The sequence below is a fragment of the Pagrus major genome, chromosome 21 (assembly GCF_040436345.1).
Source record: "Pagrus major chromosome 21, Pma_NU_1.0".
NCBI classification, from domain to species: domain Eukaryota; kingdom Metazoa; phylum Chordata; class Actinopteri; order Spariformes; family Sparidae; genus Pagrus; species Pagrus major.
This window is the reverse complement of record NC_133235.1, coordinates 30,783,173-30,798,052: the sequence shown is the minus strand read 5'-3', so window position 1 is coordinate 30,798,052 and position 14,880 is coordinate 30,783,173. Positions and strand designations below refer to the sequence as shown.

Here is a 14,880-nt window from a genome sequence, read left to right as displayed (position 1 = left end):
TGTTAAACAGAGTAAATATTTGAGACCTGGTTCAAGACGTCCATCAACAGATTCCTCGTCACAGAAACATAAAAGACAGACACACGAAGTGTCGTCAAGGACTTCAGGACTTCAGCTGCTCCTCTGAGAGGAAGACAAGTAACAGAACTATAAGTGTTCGGATAAAGTCCAAAACCTTCAATACAGAGCTGCAGAAATGAGTCCGAAAACCTGGAGACACGTTAGCATGTTGTCACTTCCTGTCCGTCGTCTCAGAGTCAGCGGGTTTATTGGCAGTATTCAGTTAAATTCTGGAAATAAGGCTGAACATATTTACAACATAAACTCATCATTAAATGTCCACAGTTTAATTATAAAGCTCTTCATGTGTTAAAAACGGTTAGCGGTTGCTAACAAGTGTCTAAATGAGACTACAGAGGTTGTCGGGGACATTAAACGTCCTCACAGCGAACACGGAGACTCATCTGCTCACTAGTCCGTCTTTACAGGCCACTTTAGTTACACACTGTTCTGACTCTGACTTTACAACTCGTACATTGATCAGTTTATAGAAACCTGGATAGTAATTGTGCAGTAAGACGCTCAGTGGTGGAGACGTTTAAGTCATGTGACCGTGATGTCGTCTGTCTGTAGCCTAGCATTAGCTTTTACTGCTACACATTTAATTTACGCTTCAAACATCAGAGTGGAGTTCATCTGTGGAGATTATCTGGTGAACAGAACCTGGACGGATCAGAACCTTCAGATTATTTTCTGTAATAATCCAGAATCCAGTTCAATAATCCCACAGAGGAACCAGAGAGATGCTAACTGCAGTTAGCTACAGAAACACATCCTGCAGCTCTCTACATCCTGAGCAACAGCTGTTCAGCCTCCTTTCTTCAGGAGATGATCAGAGAATTGTGGCCCCAAAAACTGAAGAGTTACAAAAGAAAAGAAAAAAACAGATTATTTTTGATGAATGTGAAACATTTGAGACGCGATCACACCAGGAAGAGTCTGAGCAGACTGTCCGTCTGCGTCCTCTCGTCACTGTTGAAGGTTTGGTGTCCTCGTGTGACGAGCTGGTAAACTACTGCAGCTGGTAGGCTAACGGCTAACATGCTAGCCAGCTTGGAATGTAGTAGCCTACATAGTACCAGTCACTGTTAGCTGTTAGCAGTCAGCTGTTAGCAGTCAGCTGTTAGCAGTCAGCTAACAGTGTCTGAACAGTGTTTGAGCTTCAGTGAAACTGGACGGCGACACACAGCTGGTCACCAAAGTTAAACTCATCCACTGGTGTGACTGGGCATCACACTGGGAGCACTGGTTTGACACACCTACAGTAGTGTGTAGAGTCTGTCAGTGGTCGTGTTGCATTGTGGGTAATGTAGGCAGCAGGTTTGTTTGTTTCATCGATGTCAGTCCTCAGACATTGATGCTGCTGGGTTTGGTTCCTCTTCTTCGCCTGCTTGCAGGTGTCATCACCTGTGATCGTGACATCACTGATGTCCGGGTCATCAGCGGTGACCTGGGTACCAGCGTTAACCAGTTCCTCTGCTGCTGCTGCGGCGGCGGCATCGTCAGCACTGATCTCTGCGTTCTTGGCGTCAATGGCGGCGTCATCTCTTCCACTGCTGCCACCCTGACGGTGTTCTTCCCGTACAGCCTCCTCTCGTACTGCAGCAGCTGCTCCCAGAAGCCGGCGTTCAGCCTGACGTAGGGTCGGCTCTCCTGGACCCAGCGGTGCGCCTGGCACAGCGTCACCGCTCTGTAACGCATCAGGTACGCCATCACCAACGCCGGTGAGCGGCTCATACCTGCGGCGCAGTGCACCAGTGTGCCTCCTGCACGGTTGCCATGGATACGCTCGGCCACTCTGTCGAAGTGGTCTCCCAGGCGGGCGCTGGGCAGGTCGGAGACGGGAACCCGCACACACTCCACCCCCGGGTAGGCGGGGCAGGCGTGGTTGAGCGTGGCGTTGACGATCAGTGTGATGCCTTTCTGTGACACCAGGGTGGCGTTGAGGGGGGCGTCGGCCCCGCTGAGGAACAGGGTGGGCGTGATCTGAGAGAGCGACATGACGCCAATCTGTCAGGAAACATGCCGGTGTTAATACACGTCTGAGGACCGAGCAGCAGCTGATCATACATACACTGTTAGCCGAGCTTAGCACAAAGACTGGAAGCGGAGGGAAACTGTTAGCATCGCTCCATCCAAAGAGAGAAAACACCTTCAGATCTGTCTGATCAACGGCCCCGAGGCCCCGAGGCCCCGAGGGCCCAACCAGCTGTGGCTCCAACACCTGATCAATAACTGACATGTGGATCAGACGGAGGATGGAGGCTAACAGTTCCCCCTGCTTCCAGTCTTTGTGCTAAGCTAGGCTAACCACACCCTGGACCCACTGTGTTACTCTGCAGAACGACTGAGAACACAGACTGAAGATCAAACAGTGTGTCTGTGTGTGTGTGTCTGTGTGTGTGTGTGTGTGTGTCTGTGTGTGTGTGTGTCTGTGTGTGTGTGTGTGTGTGTCTGTGTGTGTGTGTGTGTGTGTGTGTTACCTGTTGCCTGGTCACTTCCTTCACTTTGTGTTTGGTTGTTTCTTCCTCTGATCACAGCTTTGAATGAACACACACACACACACACACACACACACACACACACACACACACTGATGATACCGTAGAAGGCTGTGTGTGTCCGTCAGCCAGCCAATCACCTGAAGGGTTAATTTTAGTGCGACAGCTGAAAACTGGTCCTGAAGTCACGTGACTGAGGACGATCCTGACACTGACCAGAACACACGCATGCGCACGCGCGCACACACACTCACACACTTTTGTGTGTTTTGTTGATTGATTAATAACCACTAACAATAATAATAATCTTTAAATGATTGAAAGACATCATGACTCGTCAGGTTTGATGTGATGGAGTCAGATTATGATTGTGAGGGTGAGCAGATGTTTCCTCCAGATGTTTCTGCTCATCTTCAGACATTCAGCTCTGCTCTTGTTCTCTGAGACATTTTATTTCAGTTTATTAACTAAGACTTAAATGTTGATTATGCAAAGAGGTTGAAGGCTGTGAGGCGACATCAGGTGGATCCAGATGTGTATTAATTACTCATTTTATCATATTTAATCTTAATGTTGTGTTTGTAACAAACAGTGTTAATGATCCGTTTCTGTGTTCAGTTCTGTTCAAATATAAACATACAACTGATAATTAACTATATAAAATATTCATATAATAATATATAATATAAAAACTGGAGTATTTTCAGGACCGGAAGCTGACGGGTGTAATTCTTCTTCTGTCCTGTGGGGGGCGGCGGAGGGCCGCCGGAAGTCAGAGAAGAAGAAGTCCCGCCTGCTAACAGTTAGCCTGTTAGCTTCCTCCGTCATGGCGGAACTGAACCGGCAGCTCCAGGAGTACCTGGCTCAGTCCAAAAGTGGCGGCGCGAAGACCATCTCCCAGTCCGGCTCCAGCACTACGGTGGACCTGGACGACCCGGAGCCGGTACCTGGGAGCTGGTTCGGGCGCTGGTCGAGCCGGTGGCCCGGGAGCCGCGGCGCTCCGTCCGGCCACAGCTCCAGCGGAAACAGCGGCTTTTCTTGGCCGTGGTCGGCCGAGCCGGACCCCTGCCTGCCGGGCCTGAGCCGGCGGCAGCGGCTGGTGGCCTTCGGGGTGTGCGTGTCGTTCTCCGCGCTGTGCTTCGGGCTGTCGGCGCTGTACGCCCCGCTGCTGCTGCTCTACGCCCGCAAGTTCGCGCTGCTCTGGTCGCTCGGGTCGCTGTTTGCCATCGCGGCGGCGGCGGTGCTCCGCGGGCCCAGCAGACTGGCCGCCGGCCTGCCCACCTCCCCCGGAGCCGCCGTCTACCTGTGCGCCCTCGGAGGGACCCTGTACGCGGCGCTGAGCCTCCACAGCACCGTGCTGACCGCGCTGGGAGCCGCCCTGCAGGTCACAGTCATCGTCGGGTACGTGGTGTCGCTGCTGCCCGGGGGCAGCGCCGGGATCCGCTTCATGGGAGGGATGGCGGCGTCAGCCATCAAAAGGACCGTCACCGGGAAAACCATGCCGATCTGACCGGGGACCGAGCGCCGGAGAGCGGGCAGCTCACAGACCCACGGCGGGTTCATCATCCATCCCAAAACAGGGTCCGTGGGCCTCCAGGGGCCGCGGAGGAGTCTGCAGCGGGTCTGTCGGTACATTCCTCCGAGCCTGATGACTATCGATCACTGGCAGCTGGTGACAGATGCTGATCAGGCTGATGGTCAGGCTGATGGTCAGGCTGATGGTCAGGCTGAAGGTCAGGCTGATGGTCAGGCTGATGGTCAGGCTGCTGGTCAGGCTGATGGTCAGGCTGAAGGTCAGGCTGATGATCAGACTGATGGTCAGGCTGATGGTCAGGCTGCTGATCAGGCTGATGGTCAGGCTGAAGATCAGGCTGATGGTCAGGCTGCTGATCAGGCTGATGGTCAGGCTGCTGATCAGGCTGATGGTCAGGCTGAAGGTCTGATCAGCAGCCTGATCAGGCTGCTGGTCAGGCTGCTGATCAGGCTGATGATCAGGCAGCTGGTGACTGATGATCAGGCTGCTGATCAGGCTGCTGGTCAGGCTGCTGATCAGGCTGATGATCAGGCTGATGATCAGGCTGATGATCAGGCTGATGGTCAGGCTGCTGATCAGGCTGCTGGTCAGGCTGATGATCAGGCTGATGATCAGGCTGATGATCAGGCTGATGGTCAGGCTGATGATCAGGCTGATGGTCAGGCTGATGATCAGGCTGATGGTCAGGCTGATGATCAGGCTGATGATCAGGCTGATGATCAGGCTGATGATCAGGCTGATGGTCAGGCTGATGATCAGGCTGATGGTCAGGCTGATGATCAGGCTGATGGTCAGGCTGATGGTCAGGCTGATGGTCAGGCTGCTGGTCAGGCTGATGGTCAGGCTGCTGATCAGGCTGATGGTCTGACCCTGAAGCCTGCAGGACTCAGCCTGCTGCTGTTCACACGACCAAACTGAGTTTAAAACATGTAACCTGGAAAACTGTGAAACTTTATTTTCTGATGGATTTTTGATTAATGACATTTATCAGAGACGAGACTTTAATACAGGAAATAAACTAAACGTGTTTGGTTTCCTCTGTGACCTCTGACCTGTTGGTGCCTTATTATAATAATGTGTTATAAAACTCAACACAACTGTCAGAACAGCTGTGTTGAGTTTAGAAACTTTCCTTTAGACGTGTAGAAAAAAAACAATTTTTTCCAACATCACCAGACTCCATTAACAAATGTGGTGATTTTAAGAGTTGTTGAGTTAAAACAAACTTTATAACGTAGTGAAACTCTGTCTCTGACAGATTCTGAATCATTGTCTCCTTCTTGTAAATTCAGCATTAAATGAAAACAGTAAGTTGTGTGTTTCCTTGTAAAAAGTGTCAGTTTGTGGCAGCATGGCTGTACCAGCCTGTCTGCTTCTGTGTCTAAAGTGCTAAAGTCTGACCTGCCAACATTTAGCAGCTGTTTGAACACACTGTTTACACTGATTTCACCATTTACACTCAATTTATGAAAGAAGAAACATTTTATTGATCTAAACATGTCACATTTTACAGATACACTAAACAGTAACCAGTATAGGCGACTTCTTTGTCCCCAGACTCCCTTAACAAATGTGTCAGTTTAGTGAGTTGTTGAGTTGGAGACACTTTATAAACTGTGTGAAACTCTGTCTCTGACTGATTCTGACTTATTTGTTCCTTCTTGTAAATTCAGCAAATGTTCTACATGAACTTCTTTCTGTCTTTGAGTAGAAACATGGAGTCTGTTTGTCTCAGTGATGGACGGGTTTGTTTCATACAGAGCAGGAAGTGACATCACATCACAGGTGGTCACTCAGACGCAGGTTAATGCAGCTGTGAAGTGACTCTCAGTGGATATTAATCATTGAGAACAGACGCTGTCACATGTTGTCTGAGGGTTTTACATTTATTGGATGTGCTGATGAGACTAACTTGAATTAATTAACGTCTGTAATGATGTCATCAGTCCAGCTCAGTTCATTAAGGTGAGACAGCTGAGAGTGGATCACACGACTCAGCTGCTCTGTGTGTGGTTGTTTGTGTCTTTTACAGTCGGGGCCCTTCACACGTCTCATAATGTGTCTGAAACTGTTTACTGATTAGGTTTCATTTTAAAATGAACCCGTGTGTAAAGCCGGCCGGTCCACGACGATGGATTTGAAGTGTGAATCTTTATTGTCCAGTGAAAACACAAACACATAGAAATCTTTTACAAAAGCAACGAGCTGCAGACAAAGTGTTCACTGTGAAATAAAACCGACACACGGAGATACAAACACCATTTTTACATTAAAACGATCCGCTGGAGACACTTCCTGTGTCTACCTGTCAGCTCAGAATGGACCAATCAGACAGCACCGTCCTTAACAGCAGCAGAGGTCTGAATGTGTCACATGACCAACAGTTTGTCTTTCAGGCTCTGGACCTGGTCTCAGGCCCGAGGAGGGGCCGAGAGGACCGGAGGAGAGGAGCATCATGGGAGTTTTTTTTCTTCAGGACTACCGGCCCCGGCCGCCCCCCCTCGGTGGTCCTCTGGGTGCTGGTCCTCCTCTCCTGGGGACCGGTCCTGGTCCTCCTCCAGGACCCCAGCCGCCTCGTCCACCTCGACCAGACGGACCGTAGCCTCCGTCGTCCCTCTGAGGAGGTCGACCTGCAGGGACCAGCAGAGACCATGTGAGGGGGACAGAGTGCTTCCTTTCAAAATAAAACTGCTTCAATAAAGTTTCTTTATTTTGATATTTTCTTCCTTCAGCAGCAGATTTGTCGTCGGCTCCTTCTTAGTTTTATTCTTGACAGGTTTGTTTTATCGGTGGACTGATAAAGTTCTGAACTTTGTTTTATTGATCTTTGTTCAGTATTTTATGTTTTAGTCTGATGTGTTTATATTTTACTCACATCAATCAGTTTATATATAAATACAATTAAATACAATCCACACACATTAAACATATAATAATATATATATTTGAAATATAATTCAGTAAAAAATATGTTCCTATTAAAATAATAAAGTTTTTTTAAATAAATTAAATATTAACAATTTTATATTTATATTAACTATATTATAAATACATACTGCATTACTCTACATAGTTTATAAAATATACTTATTAAAGGAATAGTTCACTCTAGAATGAAATTCAGTCATTATGGACTCACCCTCATGCTGATGAGAGTCTGGTGTAGTTTCTTATTCCTCAGAGTGCAGCTGGAGACCCGCGGGGTTCCCTCCTGCAGCAGTAATCCATATAACGGCGTCAATGGTGCCCGAGACGAAAAGCTCCATAAAACTACACAAAACCTTTGTAATATTCCTCCATACTGCTCGTCCGCTGCAATCCAAGTGTCCTGAAGATGAACGAGACTCGCGATAGATACACACCGGTATTTACTTCCTGCTGTGAGAGTCAAAGTTTCAAATCACCAGTGCAGCAGGTCCCTCTTGTGTTTGTGTGTTGCTCGGTCGCTGACAGCAGGAAGTAAATACCGGTGTGTATCTATCGCGAGTCTCGTTCATCTTGTCTGACGGCTTCTGTAGTGCAAACGCTGTGAGGAGCCTCGTGCCTCCAGGCAGATACAGCACAGTGACTGTTTAGGCTGTAAAATGTACTAAATGACGTCGTTTCCAGTAAACTCTGGATGTCGCCACTTCAGGACACTGGGATTGCAGCGGACGAGCAGTATGGAGGAATATTACAAAGTTTTTGTGTAGTTTTATGGAGCTTTCGTCTCGGGCACCATTTACGCCTGTTATATGGATTATTGCTGCAGGAGGGAACCCGCGGGTCTCCAGCTGCACTCTGAGGAATAAGAAGCTACACTGGACTCTCATCAGCATGAGGGTGAGTCCATAATGACTGAATTTCGTTCTAGAGTGAACTATTCCTTTAATGTCAAAAGTTGTATTTATAAACAAATCTAGTTAGTTATATAAACTAGAATATTAAATGTCTAATATAAAAAATATATATTTATCATATTTACATAATTGTTTGATTGATTGATTGTTTGATTGATTGATTGATCCAATGATTGATTGATTGATTGATCATCGAGTCATAAAAGGCTTTTCCTCTGCCGAGCAGGAATGTTAACTGATGACCTCATTGGTAAATTTTAATATTTTGTCCTGTTGGTGGCGCTGTAGGACATTTATCCTCTAACTCAGGTGAGTTCTCACCTCCGTCAGCTCCAGGTGACTCTCTCTCTCGGGGGTCACCTGTTCCCGGGCCATCCTGCCACGGACGCTTCCGAGGAGGCAGAGACGCCATGTCCATCCCTTGCAGGGAGGACGAGCGCTCACGACCGGCCGGAGACGACCCATCATGCATCTGCTGACCGTCCCGGTAACCATCGTGACCTACAGACAGGAAGACAAGGAGACAACCGCCACAATAAGAGTCTGCAGAGAAATAATTCAAAACCAAACAAACATTCAGCTTTAAGCTTCTTCAGCTGGTTCTCGTATTCCGGGAAATCCTTGAACTGTTCCCGGGAGGCTGTCGAACCAGACCTGATGAGAGAAGTATCATCTGCATAACTGTTGATTCTGAGTGTTCCTTCAATCTTCACCTTATTTCAACAGGTTCAGACAGGACGGACAGAACAAGAGGGACAGAACAAGAGGGACGGAACATAAACCAGTCCTGAATCCTCTCACCTCCTCCTCTGGGTGGACCTCCTCCTCGTGGCGGCCTCCCTCTGCCTCCGCTGTCCCAGCCTCGGCTCATCTCCTCCGAGCCCTCGAAGCCCTCTTCCTGGCCACTGTACTCCTCCTGGTAGCCTCGACCTCCGGGCCGGCCGGGGCCGCCTCCTCTGAACCTGAAACACCCAGAGTCCAGTTCAGACCTCTGAACAGGGTCCAGTTTCCCCTCCTGTCTCACCTCCCTCAGGAGAAAGTCTCACCTGTCCTCTCTTCGTCCTCTAAACTCTCCTCCACTGAACCCGTCAGGGGCCCAGTTCCCTGCGTTCCCCCCGCCTCCTCCTCCTCCTCCTCCTCCTCCTCCTCCTCCTCGGTGTCCTCCCCCCCTGTGGCTTCCTCCTCCACCTCCCTGGTATCCTGGTCCAGGTCTCCAGCCCTCCTCTCCTCCTCTGCCATGGAAGTCCTGGCCTCCATCAAAGTCCTGCGGTCCACGCCGACCCTGCTGGTTGTCGCCCCAGTAAGGACCGGAACCCTGGTCTGGACCCGTGGGACCCTGCCGGTCAGGAGGGCCCATATGGTGGTTGGGTGGCGGCCCCCGAGGGTCCCCTAATATTAAAAGAGTCAACATTAATCAGGACTGAGGACAGAACTGCTGGACACCAAAATCAATATCTGATCAATACGACTCTTCGTTCTATCTTTATTCTGCCAGGTCTTACCTTTGTTGTTGGGCCCCTGCTGCCCCATCCCGTGCATCATGGGCCCCGTGTTCTGACCCTGAGAGACCAAATCACATGTAAACAACAACATAAAGACCGAAACTGATCCTGAACCAGTCAGACGACCTGAAACTCACCTGGTGCTGCATATATGGGGGCCCCTGCATGTTTCCATGGGGCCCCTGCATGTTTCCATGGGGCCCCTGCATGTTTCCTTGGGGCCCCTGCATGTTTCCATGTGGTCCTTGCATGTTACCAGGGGGCCCCTGCATGTTTCCATGGGGTCCTTGCATGTTACCAGGGGGCCCCTGCATATTTCCTGGCGGCCCATGCATCCCACCCGGTGGCCCCTGCATGTTGCCCATCCCATAGTTGTTTGGCATGTTGCCGTGTGTCCGGGGTGGGGGACCCATCATCCCACCCTGCATGGGACCCTGAGGGCCCATCATGCTCCCCTGAGGTGGCATCATGCCCCCCTGAGGTGGAGGCCCCTGAGGATCCCTTGGACCCATTCCTCGAGGAGGTGGGCCCATCATTCCACCAGGGGGCCCCTGCATCCCTCTGGGTCCCATGCCATGAGGCCCCTGGGGACCCATGTTTCTGGGGGGGCCAGGGTGTCTCTGCATACCTTGCTGTCCTTGCATGTCTGGTGGTCCCATCATGCCCTGAGGGGGCCCCTGGTGAGACTGTGGTCCAGAGGGTGGCCCCATCTGTCCAGGGGGCATGAAAGGAGGCTGCATGCCTCCGGGGCCCATGGGGGGCCCCATGTTGTTGGGCATCGGCTGAGGAGGCATGTTTGGGGGAAAGCCCTGCTGGCCAGGAGGCATCGGGCCCCCAGGACCTCCGGCACCTCCGGGGCCGGGGAAGGGAGGCATAGCGCCCTGTCCCTGTGGGAGGCCCATGTTCCCGTCAGGGGTCATCTGGTTCATCCGGTCCATCTTCATCTGCTGCAGCAAGAACCAAACAGTTTACAGTCAGTTTAATATATGTGACACAGTCCGACATGAAGACGGGCTGAAAACTGAACGAGGTGAAAGTCAACCAGACTTCATTCAAATAATACAACATTTAAACCTGTCAGTGTATTAACAACATGAGCAGCACTGACTGAAAGAGTACACTGTGTGTGTACTGTGTGTACACTGTGTGTGTACTGTGTGTACAGTGTGTGTACTGTGTGTGTGCTGTGTGTACACTGCGTGTACACTGTGTGTACACTGTATGTGTACTGTGTGTACTGTGTATACTCTGTGTGTGTACCTAGTGTGTACTGTGTATACTCTGTGTGTAGTAGCAGTACTCACCTCCAGCAGCATGGGGTTGGTGTACTGCAGAGCTGCCATCTCCTGCTCGATCTCTGCCTGAGTTTTCTTCTTCATGTCCACTTTCTGCTCCACCTTCCTGTCTTTGGACAATTCTCCGCCGGGCGGCATCATGGGTACTTTATTCTCGGCCCAGGCCTGCAGAGAAACCAGGAGTTCACAGTCAACATGGCTGACATCATGAAGAACTTGAGGATGTTTAAGTCGTCCGTCACTTCTCCAGGTGTTCATCAGTGTTTACCTGCTGGAATTGTGCTGGGATCGGTTTGGCGTACGGTACTTTCTTCTGCGGAACCTTCTTGGTGTCTTTTCCCATGACCTCGTCCATGCCCCAGTCTAGACCGGGGATGGACATCTCCACCTCAGGAGCCGCCTCTTTACCTGCACACAGCAGTTGCACCTGAGTTACACCTGAACCTGAGTACAACCTTTAAAGATATTAAACATGAAGACATTTCAGGCAGTTTTAGAACAAATCACACAGGAAGGGTTCAGTCGAGGAGTACGAGCAGGTCTGATTCGTCTCCAGATCGATGACATACAAAGTGACATCATCAGCATAAAAACAGACTCTGAGGTACTGAGCATCTAATAAAACTCATTAAATATACAAAGTGACTATCTGGGCCCAACACTGATCAATGTGGGCACCTTTATCAACAACATGGGGACTTGATTTCAACAAAAGTTATTTTCTCTGCTGAAGAAAAAGACAAATTCTAATGTGAAATTAATTATTGATGATCACTTTAAGACCTAATTAATCAAAAACAACGTATTGACTGTTGTTGGATAGTTGTACAGTGGAGAATTAATATGTTCAGTGTCTGAAGGATGTTCTCCCTCTTTGTTCCTGATCAAATTGGGTTTGAACATCTTTAAAACATCTTTTCATCTTTGTTTCCTGGAGCCTGGAAACCTGCAGCAGAGTTCCAGGACATTCCAGGACGTTCCAGGCTGAGACTCACTGCTCTGTTCCTGCTCCATGGCGGCCTTCAGCTGCTCAGGGATTCCCATCCCAGGGATGGAGGCGACGCTGTTCAGGTCCACGTCATCTGAAACAGTCACAAACAAACAGAATGATGAACGGCTGAGATCAGATAGAGTCACACAGCTGTGAGAAGTTTGTCCTCTGCTGCTCACCGTACTCCATGCCGTCCTCTGACATCCCCGGCAGCAGGTTCAGGTTGTAACGGTCTCTCATCTTATCACCGGGTCGATTCCTCGTCCAGAATTTACTGAGCAAGAAAAACAAGATCACGTCTAGTCTATATGTTCAAGCGTGTTCATGATGTGTTTTCTATATGTTGTATATCTATATCTACATATGTTGTATGTGTACATGTGTGATTTTCAATGTTGTGTACATGTTGTGTACACGTTGTACCTGGTGTGGTCGTTGGAGCCCGAGCAGAGGATGTGACCCAGCGGGTGCCAGGCCAGACTCCAGATCATCCCCTCATGAGCCATCTCCATCCCTCCGACCTCCTTCTCCACCCTGACAGAAACAACAACAACAACAGTGAACACCTGCACCAGTCAGACCAGTCCAACCACTAACAAACAGGGCTGGACAGAATAACAGAAACAGCAGCCTGTGATGTCAGCTCAGGTGTGGTCATTACCCAGTGTGCCAGAAGAGCAGCGAGCCGTCAGAGCCTCCGCTGGCAAACAGGCCTTCATGGACGGGATGCCAGGCCACAGCTGAGGACACGGAGACAGGACAGAAACAAAAGGTTTGAGTTTAACGGCTCGTACCTGCTGAAGGAAATCCTTCTTCAGGTCTTGTTTTGAACATTTGTTGAGTTTGAGGTAAAGATGAGAACAAATACATCAGAATGATTCTCTCCCCAACATCTGGATCAGTATCCACCAGCCTCTGGTTTCTACATGTGGACAGGTGGAGGTGCTCACACTCACCTGTCGCCTCCTTCTTGTGTCCTCTGAACACCTGCAGCTCCTCCTTCAGGTTCCTGATGTCGAACAGCTTACACAGGTGGTCACGTGACGCCGTCAGCAGCCAATTACCATTCAGGTTCCACTTCACCTCCATCACTGTGTTCTTGTGGGCGTGACTGAGGAGACACATTCAGTCAGAGGACGGAAACAGAGTCAACACTGAGACACACAAAGCTTTGTCCTACACACATGTCTGTACATAACAGCAGAGACAGTACTCTTTTACACTACTGATCAATAAGGATCAATCATCTGATCTGGTGTCAGTTTCCTGTTGAACTCACAGCGTCGCCAGACTCTGTCCCGTCTTTGGGTCCCAGAATTTGATTGGCTGCTGGCTGTCTTTACTGCCGGAGACCACCAGACCTTTGGTGGGGTGCCAGTCGACACACTTCACATCAGCACCGTGACCTGCGCACACGCACGCACGCACGCACACACTTAAATGATTATCTCACATTTTGTAAATAATCATTAATTATTATTTTTCTCAATTTTGATTCATTTTCTATTTTCTCTATGATAATGAGGGGGCGTGTCTCTGAGTTTGCAGCTCACTGATTGGTCAGACAGTGCTCACCTGCAGAGGTAAACATGAGCAGCAGGAGGCAGAAATATCGAATCAATCAATATTAGTTTCTTTAAAAAAGGGATTATTTTGTATTTATTGATCAGAGGACTTTATGAATTTATGTTTTTAAAACAAAAAAAAGTAATAATTTCTGCCACTCAGTATTAAAGTATTTTGATTATTTTCATCATCTTTGTTCTTTTTAAATGTGTCATCACTGGTTTGAATCGACACAGGACGATGTGAGTTATGATCAGCTGTTACCATGGAGACCAGGTGAGTAAGTGGTCTGGTACCTCGGAGGATTCTCTCCTCGTGGCAGCGCAGGAAGTCCCAGATCCGAACCGTCCCGTCGTCTGAGCAGGTGGCGAATTTATTATCTGTGGGAGAAAAACTGGACAAGACGAGACGAGAGTCAAAACACTGCGACGAAGACCAGGACGCTGACGGACACGTCCAAACAACTACAGACACAAAGACCGGTAATCAATCACCACAGCTCCAGTTTCTGTTGGTCTCTGATGGTTCTCCAAGATAATTAGTGATCTCACTGAATCTCTTCAGCTGATCGACTGTCAGATTTTAAATCCACTGACAGTCGAAGAATTCAGAGGAACCTCACAGACAGACTGAGATGAGTCGTTTCACTCATCAGGTCCAGAATCCTCCCTGTTGTCTCACACAGGTTTCTATTATTTTGTCTACAGACAACCTCTCAGTACAACACATCAGCAACCAGCAGGGAAGTATTCGGATCCTAACCTGAAGTTAAAGTATGTGAGTATCATCATGTACTCAAAGTATTCACAGTAAAAGTACTCGTGACTCCAGAAGCTCTGAAGTCCCAAACTGATGTAAGGCATGTTGTTAACTCCTCCTTCACACAGTCGAGCTCCTGCACCGCTAACACTGTTAGCTTAGCAGAACTACATGATGCTAACACTGTTAGCTCAGCAGTTCCAGTAATAAAGGGTTAAATATGGTCTCCTCAGATCAGACTGTGATCACAGCAGACGAGCTGTATGGAGACATCTGATGTTTAAATCATCTCCAGCTGCTTCAGTTGTTTAGCAGAACGATGCAACTCTGTTTTACTGTGAAGCTCCAGAAATGTTTGGTGACTGATGACTCAGGTTAATGTTTGAGTGAACTGATCCTGACTTCATTCTTTAATTACATGTCAGATGTCTTATTTAGTTCATTTTCAGTGTCAAAGTGCTTGTTGTCAGTTGATGAGCTGCTTCTGTTCAACTCAGTAACAGTGAGCCGATGTGTGTGTTCAGGTGTGTGTGTGTGTGTGTGTGTTCAGGTGTGTGTCCATCTCTCTCTGTCTGATGACATCACTCTGGGGGTCAGGACTCCTCAGAAGAAATCTGAGCTATTGAACTATTGATCACATCAGAGCTGCAGGAAGCTTTCAGTCCTTCAAAATAAAATACTCAGTGTGTAGAAATCAGACATCTGATTGTTTTAAATGAGACGACTCTCAGAAGGAGAAATCTCCCAACACACTCTGAACCTGATCAGCTTCATTATCAATCAACCTGCTGATTTATTTCACTGTTGGCTCAATAAATCATTAGAAACAAAGT

The 14,880-nt window shown here is 48.7% G+C and overlaps 3 protein-coding genes across 4 annotated transcripts in view; 1 reads left to right on the top strand and 2 right to left on the bottom strand.

The window, feature by feature from the left end:
- Positions 1 to 1,404: 1,404 nt before the first annotated feature.
- On the bottom strand, positions 1,405 to 2,061 carry LOC141017288 (dual specificity protein phosphatase 18). Its single transcript, XM_073491956.1, has one exon. It carries the CDS (start codon positions 2,059 to 2,061, stop codon positions 1,408 to 1,410), a length of 654 nt encoding a protein of 217 aa, XP_073348057.1. The 3' UTR covers positions 1,405 to 1,407.
- Positions 2,062 to 3,328: 1,267 nt separating this feature from the next.
- Positions 3,329 to 4,292, top strand: sft2d3 (SFT2 domain containing 3). Its single transcript, XM_073491741.1, has one exon. It carries the CDS (start codon positions 3,388 to 3,390, stop codon positions 4,069 to 4,071), a length of 684 nt encoding a protein of 227 aa, XP_073347842.1. The 5' UTR covers positions 3,329 to 3,387; the 3' UTR covers positions 4,072 to 4,292.
- A 1,666-nt stretch (positions 4,293 to 5,958) lies between these two features.
- wdr33 (WD repeat domain 33) overlaps positions 5,959 to 14,880 on the bottom strand; it is a 28,465-nt gene continuing 19,543 nt past the window's right edge. Inside the window, exons 7-21 of one of the 2 annotated variants that reach the window (XM_073490904.1) lie at positions 13,585 to 13,682; positions 13,002 to 13,128; positions 12,679 to 12,833; positions 12,384 to 12,462; positions 12,146 to 12,256; positions 11,902 to 11,996; positions 11,727 to 11,813; positions 11,000 to 11,139; positions 10,741 to 10,896; positions 9,574 to 10,383; positions 9,437 to 9,494; positions 8,981 to 9,323; positions 8,736 to 8,896; positions 8,256 to 8,435; positions 5,959 to 6,725 (exon numbers count right to left, since the gene is read on the bottom strand). In XM_073490904.1, coding sequence (XP_073347005.1) covers positions 6,574 to 6,725; positions 8,256 to 8,435; positions 8,736 to 8,896; positions 8,981 to 9,323; positions 9,437 to 9,494; positions 9,574 to 10,383; positions 10,741 to 10,896; positions 11,000 to 11,139; positions 11,727 to 11,813; positions 11,902 to 11,996; positions 12,146 to 12,256; positions 12,384 to 12,462; positions 12,679 to 12,833; positions 13,002 to 13,128; positions 13,585 to 13,682 — 2,752 coding nt within the window. In that variant the 3' untranslated portion in view covers positions 5,959 to 6,573. The remainder of the gene's footprint in view (positions 6,726 to 8,255; positions 8,436 to 8,735; positions 8,897 to 8,980; positions 9,324 to 9,436; positions 9,495 to 9,573; positions 10,384 to 10,740; positions 10,897 to 10,999; positions 11,140 to 11,726; positions 11,814 to 11,901; positions 11,997 to 12,145; positions 12,257 to 12,383; positions 12,463 to 12,678; positions 12,834 to 13,001; positions 13,129 to 13,584; positions 13,683 to 14,880) is intronic. The other variant, XM_073490905.1, reaches the window with a different exon arrangement.